Source organism: Anser anser (assembly GCF_964211835.1).
Source record: "Anser anser genome assembly, chromosome: 2".
Classification (NCBI taxonomy): Eukaryota; Metazoa; Chordata; class Aves; order Anseriformes; family Anatidae; genus Anser; species Anser anser.
The window spans coordinates 126,291,318-126,311,428 of record NC_139721.1 but is presented as its reverse complement, the minus strand read 5'-3'; the positions used below and the strand labels follow the sequence as shown (position 1 = coordinate 126,311,428).

At 44.0% G+C, this 20,111-nt stretch overlaps 1 protein-coding gene across 11 annotated transcripts in view; it reads left to right on the top strand.

Moving 5' to 3' along the window:
- CREB5 (cAMP responsive element binding protein 5) overlaps positions 1-16,182 on the top strand; it is a 259,614-nt gene extending 243,432 nt beyond the window's left edge. For 10 of the 11 annotated variants that reach the window (XM_083825947.1, XM_083825942.1, XM_083825940.1 and 7 more), the window contains 4 exons: positions 1,735-2,058; positions 7,368-7,595; positions 8,257-8,365; positions 9,353-16,182. In XM_083825947.1, the coding sequence (XP_083682073.1) occupies positions 1,735-2,058; positions 7,368-7,595; positions 8,257-8,365; positions 9,353-9,516 (825 nt within the window). In that variant the 3' untranslated portion in view covers positions 9,517-16,182. Of the gene's footprint in view, positions 1-1,734; positions 2,059-7,367; positions 7,596-8,256; positions 8,820-9,352 lie in introns of all 11 variants that reach the window. The other variant, XR_014580464.1, reaches the window with a different exon arrangement.
- The last annotated feature ends 3,929 nt before the right edge of the window (positions 16,183-20,111 follow it).

The window sequence follows — 20,111 nt, the reverse complement described above, 5'->3', positions numbered from 1 at the left end:
TACTTTTTTTTCCTTCTAAAACCTTTTCTCCGATATTTTCATTTTCTTTCCTTTTTGTTGTTGTTGTTGTTGTTGTTAAGAATTTGTTTCTTCCTCACCCACAGGTGCACAAGTAGAACAGGGTAGCGGCTTTGAACGTAGGATCCTCTACCCATGGCCTTGCAGGGGTATTGCACGGACAGATGCTATTTCAATATAAAGTAGATTGAAATTCTTGTATATAGGTTCTGAGTGTTCTGCCAGGTTCATTTTGCTTTAAAGATGAAACCAAAATGCAATTTGATCTGGTCATCGCTCCTCCAACTGGCAAGACTTAGCCACATGGGCTGTAGGATTTTCTGACCATCATCTGTGACCCACAACACTTGCTATAGGGAAAGGCACACCTCTGTTTCTCATACTTTTTCTTGCTGGCCCTCCTGTAGAAGGCATCTCTTACTGATGAGCTGTCTGCTCTTCATTATATTGTCTGGCTGGATAATGAATTATGAGCTATTTCACGGGTTATTCAGATCATGCTAGTCTGGCATCAAGTGATACTGTGAACCTCCTTCCTTCCATTTTCTTCCTACCATTTTCTGCTGACTAATTGTTTGGACTGGTGAGAGTGAAGCAAGTGCATGTTGACTTCTTCAAAGTGAAAAGAAGTCTTGGGTAACTGCCTGGAAAAAATGAGCTACATTCAGCAAGACACAGAATTATGGGTGTGAAGGAGGTTTCTACGGACTTGAAAGAAGCCCTTCTCTTAGCTGACACCTATCAGGCACTAACTTTGGCACACTCCCCTAAAACACTGGTGATTTCAGTAATCTGAAGGGTAGGACTACATCAGCAAGGTGGCTGTATTCCAGTATAATTCACAGCTTTGGGATGGCTGTGCAAATGTGCTGAAAAGGAACCCTTTTTTTCTCTGTATTTCAGCTATCTATCACTTCGGTTCACAACGGCCCTATCCTGCAGTTCGAAACCTACCAGACCTCCCCATTGCCCTTCGGTGGTGTTTTGGTAAAAGTGAAAGAATCCCATCAGTATTACGGAGAGCATTGCCCTAGGCAGGGCTCCAGGGCCCAGGCCAGTACAAAACACGAGGAGAACAGGGGTTGGCATGCAATAACACAGCAGACTTTTGACCCTTCCAGCACAGAAAGTGGATCAGGTTGAGACCACCCTTACTATTTTCTTGTCTTTCTGATTTAAAACACAACAACAACAGCAAAAACAACCAAGCAGATTGGGTGCTAATACAACTGTAGAGCACTTTGAACTTGAATTGGAAAAACACTTGTCAGTGCAATATATTTATCAATGTTTATTAAAATAAAATCTGTAGTAACAAGGAGAGGGGAACTATGTATCAGACTTTGTTTCACCTTTATTTTCATCAGACCGTTCTACTGAAAGAATATAAGCTTGGTGAAGCTAAAGCTTCTAAGCTGGCCAAACAAAGGAGAATGAAAGCCAGTTATTTCTCCTCAGCAGCACAGTAGGAAAAGTGCAACTGTTAAGTTTCAATTCAGATGTTTACATCTGTACATATTTACAGTGGAAAACTAGATTACAGCACAAGAATATGTTCATTCTCAAACTGAAATAAGATGCTTTTCATCAAGGGAACAGGAAAAAAAAATCTCAAAACACAAGAGAAGGGACCGTTTCCACAATAGCAGAAATCATCTTCTGAATGCTCAGAACTTTGTGCATAAACGTTGAATTTTCTTCCTTGCTCTCTTCCAGAGATTGAAGGCAGCACTGACTCATCACCCTGCCGCCATGTCGAACGGGAATATGAATACCATGGGCCACATGATGGAAATGATGAGCTCGCGGCAGGACCAGACGCCACACCATCATATGCACTCACATCCTCATCAGCACCAGACACTGCCACCTCATCACTCCTACCCACACCAGCACCAGCATCCAGCACACCATCCTCATCCTCAGCCTCATCACCAGCAGAACCATCCCCACCACCACTCTCACTCGCACCTTCACACACACCCGGCACATCACCAGACCTCGCCGCACCCACCCCTGCACTCGGGCGGACAAGCACAGGTAGACCTTCATGCCATGCTGCATCACTGAGTTTTGCTGTTATGTGGAGTTAAAGCCTGCTGCCTCTGTTTTTTTCCTTCTTGTACGCATGTCTTATTAGATACTAGCCCCTCTGGCTGCTCATAAGTGCCTGCTACTGGTGGCAGGGAAGCACTATTCAGAAAACAGAGTGAAGCAACAACTTGCTCTGGTGCTTAATTTTCTAGATATTTCTAATATTTTACTTAATAAGGAGCTACACGGGTTTTCTGTGCTCTAATCTCTGAAAATTGTCATGCATCCTTTTATGGATCAAGTATATTATGAAGATTAATGTATTATATATGTTGCTTAATGTGCTTGAACCTAAACTTCTCGGGCTAAGATTTAAAGAGCTGTATGTGTTCCATCTACAGAAATGCATAGCACAATATTTAGTGAAGTAAACTGGCCCTGCATATGCATACTCAAAGTAAGGAGTGTGTGTGTGTGGTATATAAAGAAATAACCTCACTGAACTCAATGGCATATTTATTTCCTGTCAAGATCGGAGATGATAGATTGTTTTAAGGTAAGATACACTGGCTTAGAGGAAAAGAAAAAGGGTTCCAGATCTTGTGAAGGGGATGGCAGCCCCCAGCTGTAGAATATGAGGGCAAGCCAGGATTAGGTAAGAGTGCAGGCAATAGTTAGTGGATATTGTGTCAGGAGAAAGAGACAATCAAGCCAGTCCAAGGAGAGAGATTTAAATCAGGAGGGGAAATCTGAATTGGATTCAGATGATAAGAACTCAGTGAAGGTCTCCATTGAATGAGATGGAGGTCTCTGTTTTTAGACCAGGTATATTGGCTTCAGCAATTTGGGAAATTCAATATCTGAATTGAATGCTTCTTGAACTAATGAACTAGTGAGCAAGGACTTCAGTGAGCAATTTTTAAGAGGAATTCTACTAATATCTTAAGTTTCTGCATCAAGGAGATCAAACAAGAAAAACAGAACTCAGTGGCTAGTGACTGTAATGTGTCAGGTCTGGGAAGCAAATTTAAGGAGGACAAGTAGGTAGTGCACAGAATGAGGACAAAGAGCCAGCCATAAGAAGTTCAGCCTGTGAAGTATTGTGTTGCTTGCAAATACCTTTCAGACAAGCTCTTAGAAAACATTAAAGAAAATGAGAGGATTTGGCTGACATCCCAGTGTCCCACATTAACTATTTACTAACATCTAGCTTTATTATTGCAGAGGCTGCAAGCACATGGGATTTCCCTAAAGCATTTGCTAATGTAAAATGAATTGTCAGCTTTAGAGAAACAGTCTAAATAAGAGAGTGGCAGACTCCCCTGTGAGAAGATGTCCAGAGCTTTCCTAAGTTTAGTTCAGTTTTTTACTTTGTGAATTCAATTATTTTCCCATCTGTTAATGAGTTATTTTCCTTGGAGTTGTTTAAAAACTCCAATAAAAACACATTATCTCATAACAGTGAAACCAAAAGTAAGCTGACGGCTGTCTAGGAGATCCATGAGAGAGTAAGGTGAAGCTGTGCTTAGCACTTCGTGCGTGCAGTAGAGGAAGTCACTCAACCTCTCTGAGGCTTTTAAAATGAGAGTAATAGCAGTGACACCTCACCAAGGAGCTGGGAGGGTAAACATGTTAATGCATGTGGTAGAGTCAGATACCACAGTGTGGGGCACCACTGCTAAAACATCATATTTTCACTTACAGCAGGTGAGGAGAAAACAAACCTCCCAGTTTTGAGAATAAGACATCAGCCAATGAGCCAATGTGCTACAGCTGCCTTTCCTTCTTAATGTATGTGTTGCTGAAGCCAGTTTTGAGTCATTTTGGTTAGAACAGCCTAGGTTCCTTGTGCTTTGCATTCCCTGTTAGCTAGGTACCCCCAAAAGACTTGCAGGCAGACACCAGGGCAGGTGGACTGACTGGCAGCCACAAAGCTATGCCAGATGCATCCTGGCGCCACGGAGTCTCTGGAGCAAGGCCCACACTGTAACTCGAACTTTGCAGGGCACAGAGTGTCACTGGAGGCAATGGGCCCCACCAGGGATCAAGGAGGTCTTCACCTTGACTGTAGGTGTAAGTGTCACCAAACGGCTGTGAACAGGGGGTGATGGCTGATGAGGCTGAGTAGGACTCCTAGGATCATCTGCTTGCTCGCTGCAAGTCCGCTCCCATGGTGCAAAGACAATCATGATTTCTAAACAGATGCATTAGTGGAGAGAGTAGAAGGGTTTGCTGCAACAGGGAGACTCAGTAAACACATGGTTATTACTTTTTTAAGCTCATCCATAGTCTTCATGGCATTGGCCACTTTGGGGGTCGGATTGCTCCAGAAGACATTAATTTAATGGTGCATTTTACTAATTATTAATCTCCTTATTCTTCTAAGCCAGATTCTTTGGTTCCAAGCTGCCTGCCAAAAGGCAGTATGGTCCACGTTGCTGTGGGCCATGTTCTCCCGTGTCACAACTTCTGTTATTTTACACCACACTCTTCTGTAATGTCAGCATTCATTTCATGCATTTAACATACCATTTCGGTACACGGGGAGCCCAATGCTTTGCTAGAATGAGTGAATGGGTATTAATTTTACAGTAAGTTGCAAAGAACAGAGAGGAACATTAGATCAAGGAAAAAAGTAGAAATTTCCTTCTAATAGGTATTGTTCTGAGAAAGATCTATTTTACCAAGTTGTAGTACCTCAGCTACTGTAATCGTTGTTGTATTGGTCCCATTAATGTTTGTTCGTATCAGACTTACCAGAGTGATAGCTTAAGCAGAGTAGAGGTTTGGATGTTGCTTCATTTTATTACCTGTCCTACATTTGTCTTGATTATGGATATATGATAGGCATTCTATAAAAGAAAATTAACCTTAATTTTAATATACGTTCATTTTATTCTTACCAGAGCATGCATGTCCACAGGCAGGGTGGGGAAGTCCTGCTAGAGAATGATGCTTAGACAATTACTAAGATATATCCTAACAGATTTCAGGGATAAGAGCTATCTAGTAAGATTCAGTTAATTGTCCCACGTGACATTATTAGTGATGTAATGCTAGCCTTTCTAATTAATATCTGCCAGAGATGGAGAGAAGATTTTGTTGTTGTTCTGAAAATACATGCTGACTGCCCAAACACTGACTGGTACCTTCTGAAAACAAACCGACTCACTACTTATACAGGAGAAAAAGACCATAAGGAGAAATAAAAAAAAAAAAAATCTATAGTCACCTTTTGCTGTCTGTGTTGCAGACAGGGAGAGTTAAGAAACAAGACTTTTTAATGCTAGATGAAAAAGGAGAGAAATGGGATAAGAAAAGCTCTTGGTGTCCAGAAACATAAATAACAGATCTTTGAAGTCTGGAAAGGTGTTGTATGTGAGAAAATGAAAGCCCTTTGATGCTCTTTTGACATTAAAAGGGATCTCTGAGGCCTCAGCACTCAGACATATTGCTAAAGAGGTGGCGTGCTCGGCCCCAGTGGACAGGCAGCAGCTGGCATCCCTCGGCGGTGATCTCCTGCGGGCAGCCGGGGCATCATGGCAGGGAAGGGAGCAGGCAGCTGCAGTGCAGGGACAACCCCAGTGTGGGCAGAAGACTGGAGACTTTACCTGCAAACATAAGGACTTAATACACACTGAAATTTGAAGAATCAGGCAGAAAGCGTGGGGTGGTTAATTTATTTTTAGAAGCTTTTAAAAATTTTATTTTTTTTTTCTGCTCCTGCAAGGGAGATTCCCTGACTGTGCAACTGAAAGCTGAGAATAAATCTGGCTTCATGCAAAAAGCATTGTCAGATGCATGGAATAATTACACCTAAAATTGCCACTGTAATTGACACAAGTCAGCAGGGGGAGGGAACAAACAGTTTTTTGAAGAGAGCACTTCACGGTTTGTGGAGAGATTCTAGACAGAAAAGCGACCTTGCAAGACGATAGTATCATTTCAATTGAGACAGACAGATGTGTTAGGCAAACACGTGTTAATTGCTGCAGTTGAAATTCAGAACTCAGCCTGACAAAGCACTGAGTATGTCCACTCCCTATACTCAAAAGGAAGCACCTTGGAGGTCTGGGTCTTTGCCAGAACAACAGCATTAATTTTGAGTCAACAGTTTGGGTTTCCAGACTGTTCCAGACTCTGCTGGAGCAGCAGTGGCATGAGCAGCACCAGCGTCTCCAGGTGTGCACCAGCAATCCGACCTGAGCCCCGAGCAAAATCCAGAGCCCAGGGTCCCATGGCCCGGGCACCATGGCAAGGCAGGAAAGCAGTCCAAAAGCTGGTGACTCCCCAGCACCATTTGCTTCAGAAACACCGAGCGTTAAGTCTGAGGCTCATTCCTGACTGGGACGCAGACATGTATTCCACCCGCGGGGAGTCAGAGCTCAGACTGTCGGCCACTGGCCCCATCATGTGCCTCTTCTGTAAGGGCATGGGCCAGTTGCTCTCAGCAGCAGGACTGATAATTTCCTCCACTTGAAAAAGCATAAACACATATTTTTCCATATTTTCATAGCAGAGGGGCTAGGAGTGTTTTTTCATGTCTGCTGTCAAATAAATAATAAAATAATAAAAAGGAGTATAGCATCAAAAAGAGCGCAAATGGAAATGGCTGAGAAGGGGGATATAGCAGTACCTCCATGTAGTGCAGGGATACCAGCCACCCTTCAAAACCCAAGTTTGAATTTAGCTCCCTAAATCCTTTCTTCTGATTCCATCTCATGGACAGCAAGGTCTCCTGACTCCACCATCCACTCCTGTAGCTTCCAGAGTGCCCTCAGACATGGAGAGCGTTTGTAGCTCCCATCCCTAGAGGTTTTGAAGTATGAGAATGGAGGTGGAAGAGCATGTGAAATAAAAATGTCCCAAAATTTTGGAAGCAATTACCAAAAAAGAAAAAAAAAAAGAAAAAAAAGAAAAAGAAAAGAGAGACAGAAATAAGGCCCCTACAGTCTTCTGCTTTGATTAAAAGAGTTGCTGAGAGAAACTTGACATTTCAGCTTTGAAATAGGTGGTGGCAGAGAAAGTACCTAAGTGAAATGTTTTTAATAACTAACCGTAAGGGGAAAAATATTTTCCCTGCTAATATTCAGAGAATCATTTCAAAAAATCTCCCCTTTGACCAGTGCAACTCATTGCCAGCAGCTAACAGCGGTGGCATCTGGCGGTGTCTTTCAAGGCATGCCTTTCCCAGCCCTTGCCAGGAAGCCTGCCATCCCACCAGCCGCGCGCAGGAGATGCCTCTCCTCCCTTCAGCATCCCTCCCTCCACCTCTCCCCACACCTCAGCACCGTGTCCGACCTCTCCCCCACCAGGTTTCGCCAGCGGCGCAGCAGATGCAGCCCACGCAGACGATACAGCCGCCGCAGCCCACCGGAGGCCGCCGGAGGAGGGTGGTGGATGAAGACCCAGATGAGAGGAGGCGGAAATTTCTGGAGAGGAACCGAGCTGCTGCCACACGCTGCAGACAGAAGAGGAAGGTCTGGGTGATGTCACTGGAAAAGAAAGCAGAAGAACTCACCCAGACAAACATGCAGCTTCAGGTGCGAGCTACTGTCTGCGCCCCCAAGGACACAGAGGCCCTCTTTGTGCTCAGCGCTAGCCCGGCACGGCCGGCGCAGCGCGGGGCTCCGGGCACAATCAGAGTAGGTTAACGGAGGTGTCTGTGTTTCAATTAGGGGAATAATTTCATTTTAGCAGGATAAGCCAGGAAAAAGCTGTCCTGGGACTTAGAAGCCTTCACTAGACAGAGTTGTATTTATTTTCTTGTCACTTTTTTTTTTTTTTAAGTGCCATTAACTCAGCTGTAAAAGACTGCTTCAGAGCAGGGCATGTAGCTAAGCCCTAACTCCAAGCCAGTGAGATGGGAGAGTAAATAGATGGGAAGAGGATGGATGTAACTATGACATAGTCCTGTGCACAAGGATTGGGAATGGTGCCCTTTTTATGGTGGGCACAGAAGTTAGTCCACATGTCAGCTTATGGCATCAAGTCTGGAAGCCAAGCTGCCCTCAGAAGATGTTATAAAATATTGTCAAGGACAAACATTACCATAAACCCAGCTACAGGCACCGAGTACGTCAGTGCCAGTTTTGCCCCGTTCTTACAAAGTTGTAGAGTAGTTTCTGTGTTCTGGGATTTAAACTTTGCATAACAGCACATTTTAAGCTCTGTGGCAAACCCAACTCTCTATTTCTTTTCTAGAATGAGGTCTCCATGCTGAAAAATGAGGTAGCACAGCTGAAACAGTTGTTGTTAACGCATAAAGACTGTCCGATAACAGCCATGCAGAAAGAATCACAAGGATATCTAAGTAAGTAGCTGGTATGTTTGCACTGTCTCCACACCACCCGCAGGAAAACACAGTTTCTAGTTCTTCCCTCCAGAACCCCTTCTTGGCCATATATTATCACTTGAGCCTCTCTTCTCAAACGTCATCTGAGCCGTCCCATCTCCTGCCCCTATTTAACCAGCCCTGCTTAAAAACCAAAAAGCCATGGTTTGCATCCAGCACAGCACCGCTGGTCCCCCCCCGTCCCTCCACCCTGCACGGCGATGCGCATGGATGGACGCTGGCTCCCATGCGGAGGATCCCCGTTGAACTCAGAGCTCCAGACCTGCAAGAGTCCTCCTGGGCACAGCGCTGCCAGCACATTAAAATAACTCTCCAAAGGAAGGTTGTAAAGGAAAGCATTACAGGCCCCTCCAGCGAAAACGGTACTGTGCTCTGACAGTGGCGCAGACCAGGCTCGGCGCAGGTTTTCAAGGTTTGTTCTTTTTTGACTCTTAACTTGTGTATTTTTTTTTTAATCACATCTAATGGAAACATTGAATTGATTATGTCTAGCTGATGCACTTTACAAGTATGGTAACTTATGGACAAATTCTTTGCTTGGCTCTAGAGCGGCTCAGAAGAGCCTTGGGGTTAACATTTTCTAGATTGCAACATTTTCTTAAAATAGAGCCCTTTTCTATCTCCTCTGCATCACTATGCATCTGGCTCTTTAACAGTACTCGAAGAAAAAATACATAATTGCATTACATGCCTATCAACTGTTGCTTGAATTAGATTTTCTGTGATGCAGTGCACTGCACTGCAATTTTGATTTCTGATGGAGTGAATAAAGCATTTAAGCATCCCAACACCGGTTTTATAAATCTTAAGATATCAGAATTTTATCCTGGCGTTGGCTTCAGAGTCATTAAGGTACTCGAGTTTTTCCAAGGTCCCGGCTCCTGAAGCCAGGTGAATATCAGCTGGTTGAACGTGTGTTGTCTCTGTCCCTCACGCCCTGCCCAGGTCCCGAGAGCAGTCCTCCTGCGAGCCCAGTCCCAGCGTGCTCTCAGCAGCAAGTCATCCAGCACAACACCATCACGACCTCCTCCTCTGTCAGCGACGTTGTGGGAAGCTCCACCCTCACCCAGCTTGCCAGCCACAGAACAGACATCAACCCAATCCTTTAAGACTGGTTGATCAGAAACTGCTAGGGGAGTGTGGAAGCGTATCAAAGCGTCCTCTGTGCTAAGGACATTTTTGACCGTAACTCAAGCCTGGAAGATTCCTCAGTTCTTGAAAGACTCTGGCTTTCATTTTTATAGTTATTAAAATGTCTTTTATACTTAGTTACATAAAAGGGAGTTATGCAATTAATATGCTATCAGCTTGAGAAATGCTTTGGTGCTTTCTCCAGTTTTTTTGGTACCAGTTATTTGTTTGTAAACCTAACTGTCTATGTACATAGTCACGTTTCCTTCTCACCAATCTAGCCTGAAGCCTCAGAAATACGGAGTTGTGTTAAACTGCAGCTTGTTAGCCAATGTGAGGCATGAAAAGTATTAAACAGAGTCATATGTAGGTAACTAGGAGTAATTAGGCTATAAATATAGAGAGAGGGCATCTGCTGACAGCATCATAAAAAATGAGTTAGCGTTGTGCTATCACCAGAACCCTGTCTTGTATTCAGAGCCTCTTTCAACACGGTTACGTAGTTATGTGGCTATCAGAACAAAACCAAGCCCAAATACTGTGCCCTTTTGTCCAGCTTTCCTCCCCAGCTCTCTCTCCCACCCTGCCCTGTTTGTCCTTCCGTTATTCTCACATCTTCCTCCTCCCTTCCCAAGCCCTCTGTCCTTCTCTTCACCAAACTTTTTCCTGCTTTTTTTTTTCACTCCAAGACATCCTCACTTCCCTCTCTTCCCCCTCTCCCCCCCCCCGGAGAACAGTGATAAACAAGCAAAAACTTCAAGCCCCTAAAAAGCCGCCAGCAAGGCTGCTGCTTTCACTAGCTCTTCACCCGCAGCTGGGCTGCGCCAAGCATTTCTGTTTTAAAAAATAGAAATGCTCCTGATTTAGTGCTTTTAATAAACAGGGAAAGGCGAAAGCAGTGCAGTCGCAGGTGAAGCAGGATTGAGAGCCAGCTGTGTTGACGCTAGGAGCCGTGTAAGCTGCTGAGGTAAATGGCTGTGGCACAGTGCAGGCATAGCAAGTAACACCTGAGAATTACAGCAGGGTTTTTTTTTTGCACTGCCAGTCATTAACATAGCAAATCTGTGTAGTATATAATAATTCAGGAAAGTTCTGTTCCCTAACCTGCTTACATTGTTCTAGCACCAAAAGCTAACAGCCTCAGATTTCATGGGCTATAAATGAAAAATAAATCAGAGTAACCATTCTGACCAGTTGGAAAAACGCCATTTTTAATTACCAGGGAAAGTCCTGCTCTCTGCAGGCATCCCTTTAGATGTACATGGACTTGTCCTGAGCTGGCAGACATCAGTGGAGCTTCACTGACTTTAATGGCACTTATGCCAGTTTATAGCGGGTAAGGAATTGTCTCATAATGACGCTAAAATTTTTTTTTATAAAGCACGCAGCCGCTAAGAAGTGCTGCAAGAATGACAAATTCCACTGCACTCGCTGGATAAAATTCAGTCCTGCAAAGAGGGTCTGTAAAGGGGCTTTATGCCACAGTTAAGGGTTTTGTTTGGACTATGCGCCTGCCCCTCAGCACAACGGATTTGCATCCCAGAGTACTAGCAGTGATTGATGGGAAAATCAGAGGGAGATGATGCCAGTTAATTATGCTGCCTTTCAATATCCTGGGACCTGGTTTTGCTCTCAGGGCTGGCAGCGGCAACACCTCCTTCGTCTGCCCCGGGGAGCGGGAGCGGGCTCTGAGTTGGCGATGAGCGTTCAAACATTTCAAACTGCATCTTTAAAAGCAAAAGCTAATTCATGCTGTTCCTGGCAAATGTTCCAGTCCTGAACACGCTTTGTTCTGAAGCGAGATTCTTGTCCTCAGCCGCTGCTTCTTGGGTTTGAGAGGAGTTGTGGGTTTTATGTAGCAGGCTGACTCTTCTCCGTGTGGGAAGGAGAGCTCAACTAGTGAAGTGGGAGGCACTGTCAGGAGCAGGGCCCTCGTGGAAGGAAAGGCAAAATTCTGAGGATCATATGTTTCTGAATTAGTTCTTCTCTTGGTATCTAACTTTTTATCAGTATTCTTGAACAGCTCTCTTTCCATTTATGCAAATACATTCAAAAGAAGATTTTTAATGTACAGTATAAATCTTGACTTGATTATATAGTCTAAGAACCAAAAAAAAAAGTTACGAAAAAATACAAATGTAAAGGATTTTCTATTATATTTTAGACAAACGTATACTTTTAAAGTGTTTTAAATACTGAATCTATAATTTTTTTTAACCTCCAGTTGTAATAGCTAAATGGTCTTGCTTCATCATGGCTCCCAAAGGAACTTTTTTCAAATATGCAGTTGAGCAAAATGTTCCAGCTGAGTATCCACGATGTAAAAACAACAAAATAAGCCTTTCCCCTGTGTCTGAATTTCATCATTCACTGTGAAAAATAAAATGCCATCACAGGGTTAATTTAAAAACTTTCCCTCTATATGGGTAGCACTTAAATACATTAAAAAGTAAAAATCAAAGTTGTTGATAATATTAGAATACCCAGTTGAGCTACACTGCACTAGAATTACAGTTTAGCTTCATTTTATTCAGTCTCCTCAATTAAAATATTTAGCTGTTAAACTGAAAGCCTCTACGTTAAAAAGGGAAAAAAAAAAGGAAAAAAAAAAAGAAAAAAAAAAAGAAAAATACAAAAACCTTGCCTAAGTTTTGTTAAATTCAGCAACTTGACAGTTTGACTGATGTGTATTATATATAGCTCAATTATTTCTTTTTTTAATGCTAACTAGGCAAGCCAACCACACATGTTGGCCTAAATGTGTAATTACAATGAAATGTCTCCTCTCTATACTATTGGCCTTTAGGTATAATCATTGCTAGTGATGTGGAAATAAGTAAAGGATGAAAAGCTATTTGCTATTGCTTCTTGTAACTCTGTCGCAGGTTCACAGGCCAAGACAACATGCAGCATATTTATATTAGCTCTATCGGTAAAAGGACCAACCCTGCCAGGCACCTTATATCGCTCACCAGATTCACTTCCATGTGAAAATACTCTTGTTTTCCAGGGGAGGGGTCTTGCAGCCTTTCCTCAAGCCACCGGTCCGGCCGTGCACCGAGCAAAGACCGCAGGAGAAGCTCCTGCCCCTCGGCCCCCCGGGACGGGCCCTCTGCGGGCGCTGGTGGAAGCGGCCTGCTTCCGAGCACGTCACTCGCCATGCACTTACCGCGCTCTTTCGTTCGAGGAGAAATCCTGCTTTTCCACCAGCTGCTACTGGAGGCTGACACGCTTTTCTCTCAAGTCCAGCCCGTTGGTGGGCTCTGTGCCCCGTCCCACCGCCGCTGGACTTCTTGCAGAGCTTCCCTGGCCGGCTTTGCTCGGCACTGCCAGGGCTTTGCCAGGAGGAAGCCTCCCCATGTCACAGATACTCCTCTGGAGGGCATCTCTCGTTGCGTGACAGCCGAATTATGTTGGAAATCTCAGCCACGGACAATTGCAATACTTGTATCAGACAGAAACTATGCTGTGATCCGGCTCCTTCTTCCCCAGCCCCTTCCCCAGGTCAACTTATGCAAGCCATATTCATAACACTGCCTGTGGGAGACAAGTAGTTTGTGTGCTATCATGGTGTGTTTTATAAGGACGATGAGGATGATTTGTGGAGAATTTCGTGCTGTTTGAAGTTAATTCCTGCTACGAAGCTAAATGTATGCTGCCCATGTTCTGAATAGTGGAAAGTCAATGGTTCAGTGCCTCAGTGCGTGTGGATTTCGTGTGTTAACTGACTCCGTCCTGTTAACTAACAAGCCAGCTATAACTGTTGTTAAATGCCCAACTTTTGAGGATTCATATTTTTTTAAGCAACAATATTTAGTGTTTAAAACTAGCCTTTTAGTTTAGGCAAAATGTGCTTTTTAGCAGCTAATACCTTTTTTAAAAAAAAAGCGTATAGAGTGAATTTATGAAAATTCATGAGGACCAAAGCAATTTTAAAACAGGAATCTATTAATTTAGTAATCACATAGAATTTTATAAAGTATTTATTAATAAATGTTATTTTAACACATTCCATTTGAACAGTATTCTTGTACAGAATCTGTTTCTTTTTTGTTTTGTTTTGTGTTTTTTTTTTTTTAAGTTACAATATTAGTTTTGCAATAAACTACTCTAGGTGTGTGTGCATCTTTGCATCTTTATCCTTCAGGGTCTCAAGCAGAAATCATCCATCTAAGATGGAAAAGTTTGCTGAGGTCAGTTGTACAGAAATTCCTAGAATTAAATGTTTTCCTTAAAGCAGCATCTGCTTTTTTTTTTTTTTTTTTTTTAGTAACAACAAAACAAATAATGAACCTTTAATTGTTTCCTTTGTATTGGAAAATGTGCTCTCTCATTTTAGAAAGCATGGGTCAACATATAACTGGAAAGCCTGTCTTTTTTTTCTCTTTTTTTTTTTTTTTTTTTTAGGCTGATTACATACATCACCACAGAAGATCTAACCCCATCGTTGTTTCTTTTCTAATATCACATAGTGAGTTGCACTATACTGCCTTATCATTGCCTCTTCTGTCCTCTTACTAAGCAGTGTTCCTTAGACGTAGACCATTGAAACTCCATTATACATCAGATCAAATTACTGGAGGGGGAAGAAGAAAAAAAGATTGATCTATAGACATAAAAACTAAACTGTGCCTATAAAACAAAACCAGTTACAACTAATTAGTATCTTACTTCTACGTTTCAATTATTTATATTATTTTAAAATTGCACTTTAGCTCTCACTCTCTTTCTTGCTCTCCCTTGTTGAATCATTTATAATTCTCTTGTAAAACATTTGCACCAGATACATTTATATGCTTTCACTGGTGGCATATCTACAACTTGTCTCTCACACCTGCCCAAACAGAGAAGCTGAGAACAGCCAGTCTGCAGTGTGACTTAGACTTTACACCCTCTTCATGATAGCATATAAATGTTTTATTATGCAAAGTGTGTGAGGCAGCATCTAAGCTACATTTATAATCTCTCATCCTGAGAACCAAAGTGTCCTGTATAGCGTAAGGTCAGGAGACTGGCTCTGTCGTGCATGATAATGCACTTTGACTGTTGTCCAACCCACAGTAGCTGCGAAGCTGCAGTGATAACAGTGGCCATACTATGTATTAGAAGTTTAAATCAATAAAATATGTTGCCTTATAACTTGACTAGGGACAGCACCTTTAAAAAATAAAAAAAGAAAGAAAGAAAAAAGAAAGAAAAGAGACTAAAAACTTCTAAGGACAAACAAGAGCAATAAAATTTCAAGCGATCTGAACACCAAAAATATATATATATATATCACTTTTTCATCATCTGAAATAATCATGTTATTGCAAAGACAAAAGAGACTGTTTACATCAGTAACCTCTTTCTTTCTCAGAGCTTCCAGTTATCTCAGTTTAATCAGTGGCTTTAGACTAGAGCTAAATTGCTTACTGTTACTGGCTTTCCATAGCTTTCAGAACTACTTTATAGCAAATATTAAAACTCTGCGAGGCCAAAAATGTTAGTGTTCACACACACTCACAAAAAAGATTGATTCTCTAAATGGAAATGTGATCCTTTCCCAGGCTCTCCTTGGAGTGGAATCAATAATTGCAGCCCGCTATATTTAGACTGATGTGTAATACCTGGTATTCAGGATATCCAGTTCTATATTTATGCAAAATAAATGCTACTTATGCTAAGTTTCCCTGGGTGGAAGTCTTCCCGACCCCCCCATAACGGCATGCCAGCTCATGTTGTAAGACTATTAGACCCAAATCTCTTTTTGACTAAAATCTGCGCAACAGCCTTCTGAATGAAGACTGGAAACTCATTCTGCCTGTACAGCAACTGCAGCAGTGTCAGGAAACAAGGGAGGGGGGGCTGATAGGGCATCTGGAGGGAAATGTTTTCCTTGCTGGAATCTAGGAAATTCCAGGTACATTTTTCCCCCCACCCCTAGGAGCTAAGGTTGCAAAGAGATCCCTGTTGGAGACAACCTTTGCCATGCTTCCAAAAGTCAAAACATTTTGCATGAGAGGTGTGCTCACTCTTCAGAGTAAGAATAATTGCCACTGAGAGTTTTGCCAAGGACTTCATAATCTGGACCCAAGTGTTTCCCAGCCCATGTTCGTGAGCTCTGTACTTTTCTCTATAACAGCTCATTTTAAACACTGGGTAGCAATCATCCACAAAAGTTGCTTCTTTGGAATATTGTCATTGTCCTGGTTTTAAGGAACTTTTAGCACTGCTTGGAGTAAGCCTAAACTATCGAAGTTTATATATAAATATATATATATTATATTAAAAAAGGTGCTGTCACAGTAAGTTTTGGGCTTGAGGTTGTTTGTATTGTATGCAAAGGTTTTGTGTTTGTTTGTCTGTTTTATTCTGTAAAGCAACCACCTTCCTTACTGGAGGGAGATAATTTTTTTTTTTTTTTTTTGGTACATAAGTGTAAATACTTGCTGCAGCATTTAATATGTTTAATTTTATGTTAAGCTTTTTGTTGCATTGTGAACCCATTATTGTTGCAAATGGACAATGAGTTCATTGAGACTGTTCAACTAGGTCAGATTTTTACATCTCTTTCTAGCTAGAAGAGACAGGATTTTTGTGCATTTGTACAAATGTTAATAATATCACCGCAATTCCAATATAATAAAGCACTCAAATACAAATAATTCCAGTAGTTTGGCTGTGTCTATACCCCAGACATTTTACCGCACAGATAACTCCTGCAAGCTGCTCATCCATGATTTCTTTTCTTAGATGGTATCTGGTGGCTCGTATTTACTTTGTGCTTGGCTGGCCACATCCAGACCTGAAATCCCTCATCTCCCCCAAAATTGGTGGAGATGAGCTCATGGTGCTGGGCAGAGGCCTGTGTGACTGCAGGACTGAGCCGACCTTGCAGACCACCCCTGCACGGGGCCACCATGTGCCCACCAAGGAGACCCGGTGCTCCGCAGGAGCGAGGTCTCCAAAGGTCTTCCAAACATGGAGGCCACGAAGCCTCAAACAAAAAAGGCTTACGTGGTGGATCCTAACCCAGGGCCTCCGCGTAAGGATGAGACAAGCTGTTATTTTACTTTTCCTTGCAGCTGGAGTGTGCTTATATCAAAATACACTCTATGCTTGTTATCCCGCCAACCTCGCTTCTTGCCAAAAGCTGCCTGGAAATGGATTTCCTGCTGGGCTAATTAGCTCTAATTGTGATGCCCCTGTTATCTTGCCAACCTCATTTCTCACTATAAATTAGTCCAATACAGACCTTGGCACAACAATGCGTAAACCGCAGTCTTGAGCTCGTCAGGATGAACCCATCCTGAGGTTCATGTGATGGTGCTGGAGGTCCCAGGGTGATGGCCTGACCTGGCCATGCTCACGGCCTGCGAGGCTCAGCCTGGCCGTCGGGACAATCCCACCATGAGTGCTGGGTTGCGGTGTCACCCACCGGGAGGTGGCCCCAGGCGGCATGGCAGGGCTGCTCCCTCGGAGGCCCTGGCATGGGCGCAGCTCCTGCTGCTCTCCCCCTGGTTTTCAAAAGGCTGAATCTGGCCAAGAGCGTTCGCCCTCCTAAAATGGGTAGGAAAAAGGCAGAGTCATTTCACTGTTCCCATTCTCCCTTTGTAAGATCTGGGAGATGGGGCTGTAGACGTACATGGCTCCCTCTCCAAGGGGGTACAGCAGCTGTTTCCCCAGACATTAAGGCACAGCATTATCTAGAGTCATTTCTGAGGCTGTATGCATCTGAATTGCCTCAAAAGCAAGGCTGTCACACCACGGCTTAACCTGTAATTTTACAGCAGGGCTCTTGCTCTGTGAGCAAATACTGGAAGAGGATCATCATCTCTATAAAAATAGATGCCTCCCATGAAGGCATATCACAGGACTATGTTATTGTCCACACAGTTATATTTACACCTGACCGTATGAGCTAAGCAAGATGGATTCAAGCTGAGGTAACTCTGCCCTTTACAGCTGATTCATGGTTTCCCAAACCTGAACGCAGCATTTGTTGCTCCTCCAAGCAGTCTGCTGTTACCACTGCTCTCCCTGGGCTGCTCTGGACAGCAGATGTCATAACAAAGTTATTATTAGAAGAAAGTGGATCAGTGTGAGAGCACGCTCCTGCCCTGTCCTGTGTGGGGAAGCAGCCAGATCTCACCTGAGTGGAGGACGCATGGGGTTGGCGAGAGGGATGCTCTAACTTGCATCATCCAGATGTCATCTTTCAGCATGGGGTGAGAGGAGCTGGCAGACATTAGTGCTTTTTTGGTTGGTGTTGGGGTGAATTTTATAAATGCTGGGATAGAGGGAACACTGAACATGCTCTCAGCTACAAAGCTCTCCGATTACACTCTGACTCTCAGACAGCAGTGAAAAGGGCCAAGGCCAGTCAGGTCATCCCTCTGGGGATCCCCCTGCACACAGCACTGGGGAACACGCTAAGAAATGGCGTGGCCGGGTGTGCTCCCCCATCAGCAACCCTCGCTTCCCAGAGCTCCAGCACTGCACTACAGACCCACCTTTACTCTTCTGTCCATGCTGGAGCCAGCGCTGCCCAGCTGAAGGCAGTTAATGGGCCTGTTTAGAGCAGAAAAAAGCATTCCTCCCCACCACAGCTACTGGCCGCTGAGGCCCCACTACAGCTCGGGGACTACCCCCAGAATTACCCTGCTGCACTCGTTTTTGTTGTGGGACGGCATTATTCCCGCTCATTGGAAAGCTGGGCACATGGGAAATGATCACAAGGTTAAAACAAAAACTTCCTGAGAAGTACTTTCAAGGGATTAAAGAAAATAATAAAATTAAGCAAGGGAGAGTGGGAAAGGAGGGATCAAAGTTAAAACAGGACAGCTAGCACCCTTCAGATCAGAGCTAGCAAGGGAAGGGTTGGGGCTGCATGCTGCGTTCTTTGGTCTGCTTTGTTATTGCAAGGGGCCTAACTTCTTGTGCCTGACTGCAACAGGGACATCAGTTTTAGCAGTGATAAGCAGGGCATTATTGCTTGTCATTTGCTAAACCCCCCTTCCTGCAGCACTCTTTGCACGTTTTTTCCTCCAGCCCGCTCTATCCTCCAGTGCGACAGACACAAAGCCACGTTATGAGGCTGACCCTCAGAGCTGATAAAATATTGAAGACGTGTGCTGATCGTGTTAGGTAAGCAAATACCCTGCGAGCCCTGCCATTAGCGAACCCGATCAGCCCATTCCCTGGGGACATGCCGCAGCACAACCCCGAGCACAGCCATAAGCAGGCGGGCAGCTCCCTTCCCAAAGAGGGGGGCGCGAGGGGCTGCTCTGCAGAGGGCTGAGGAATTTGCAATCCGTGTGCCCTGATGTAAACAATAAAGATGTAGGTATACATCAGGTGTTATAGACAGCTATAGATGGTACAGCTACATGGTATAGATACACAGATGGTAGGGATGTGTGTGCATGTGTGTGTGTGCAGCAGGTCAGCAGGTGTTTTCATAGGGCATTGCATTCAGCTGACAGCACGTCAAGTTAAAAGAAACACAAATACTTGACATAACTGGCCAGTTCATGTAGGAAATTGAGTCAAGAAAAAATAAATAAAGGCAGAAACAGATTAGTTTAAATCTGGGGCCCCCTGGATTATGATGGATCGCATAAAAAGGCAGGCGGCTTTGTACGGAAGGGCACTACATCCTCCCCTCGCCTCTCTTTGGTTTCACTAATCATTTTTGTTCTGAGCTGCAAAGCAGCAGAGCCAGTTCTGGCTCAATAAAGGTTGTTGTTAGCTTCAAGAAGCCATGTGGAGAAGACAACATGGAGCTGTGCACGAGGAGAAGGAACTACCCACAGCAAGACATGGCCATGACGTGGATTATGCTGGGCTGTGCCTCATACCATAACACGGGCTGTTGTTCCAGCTGGGTCTTTTTCTTGTTGTTGCTTTGCTGTAGCTGCTCCATGCACTTCAGTCTAGAAGGGAAGCTGTCAGGATTTAAGTTAAAGGCAGGCAGTTTTCACAAGCCAAACTCGGAGGCTGAGGCAGGGAGAGCTTTGCTTTTGTTTTGCCCCAGGGTTGGCTTGCCTTTAGCAGCAACGTTTTTATCATTCAGCTGGAGTGCGTGCAGACTGAAGTGACTGACACCTCCTTTGGGCTCCTAACCCTCTGCAAAGGAGTTCCTGCCACCTCTTTTTGCTAGTATTTATTTGGCTGCTGGGCCAGTAAGCTGCAGTGGCTAACCAGTCACACCAGCTGGCAGGCGGGCATGGGGCAAGCAGAGCATGGGGAAGCTGGTGGAGGTGGCAGGGATGTTCACGAGCTGCTGTGTGGTCCAGGGTACCAGAGGGGAACTGGAGAGAGAGAGTATCCACAGCTTGTCCCATCGGTGGTGGTGGTGACGCCCCACTGTCTTTGAGGGCTGTCTTCTTCTTTTTACAGTTGCCTGCCAGAGCAGAGCCCACATTTGTAAGTGCTTAAGAGGAGCTTCAGACATATGTCTTCACAATGGCCATTTCCTCTGCCGTGTTAAGCCAGGTGTCACTCAAGGAGGAGTGTATGAAGTCCTTGTAGCAGCCGCATGCTGACTAGTGCTGCAGTAACACGCCGCCCTGCTGCACCATTTTGGTGC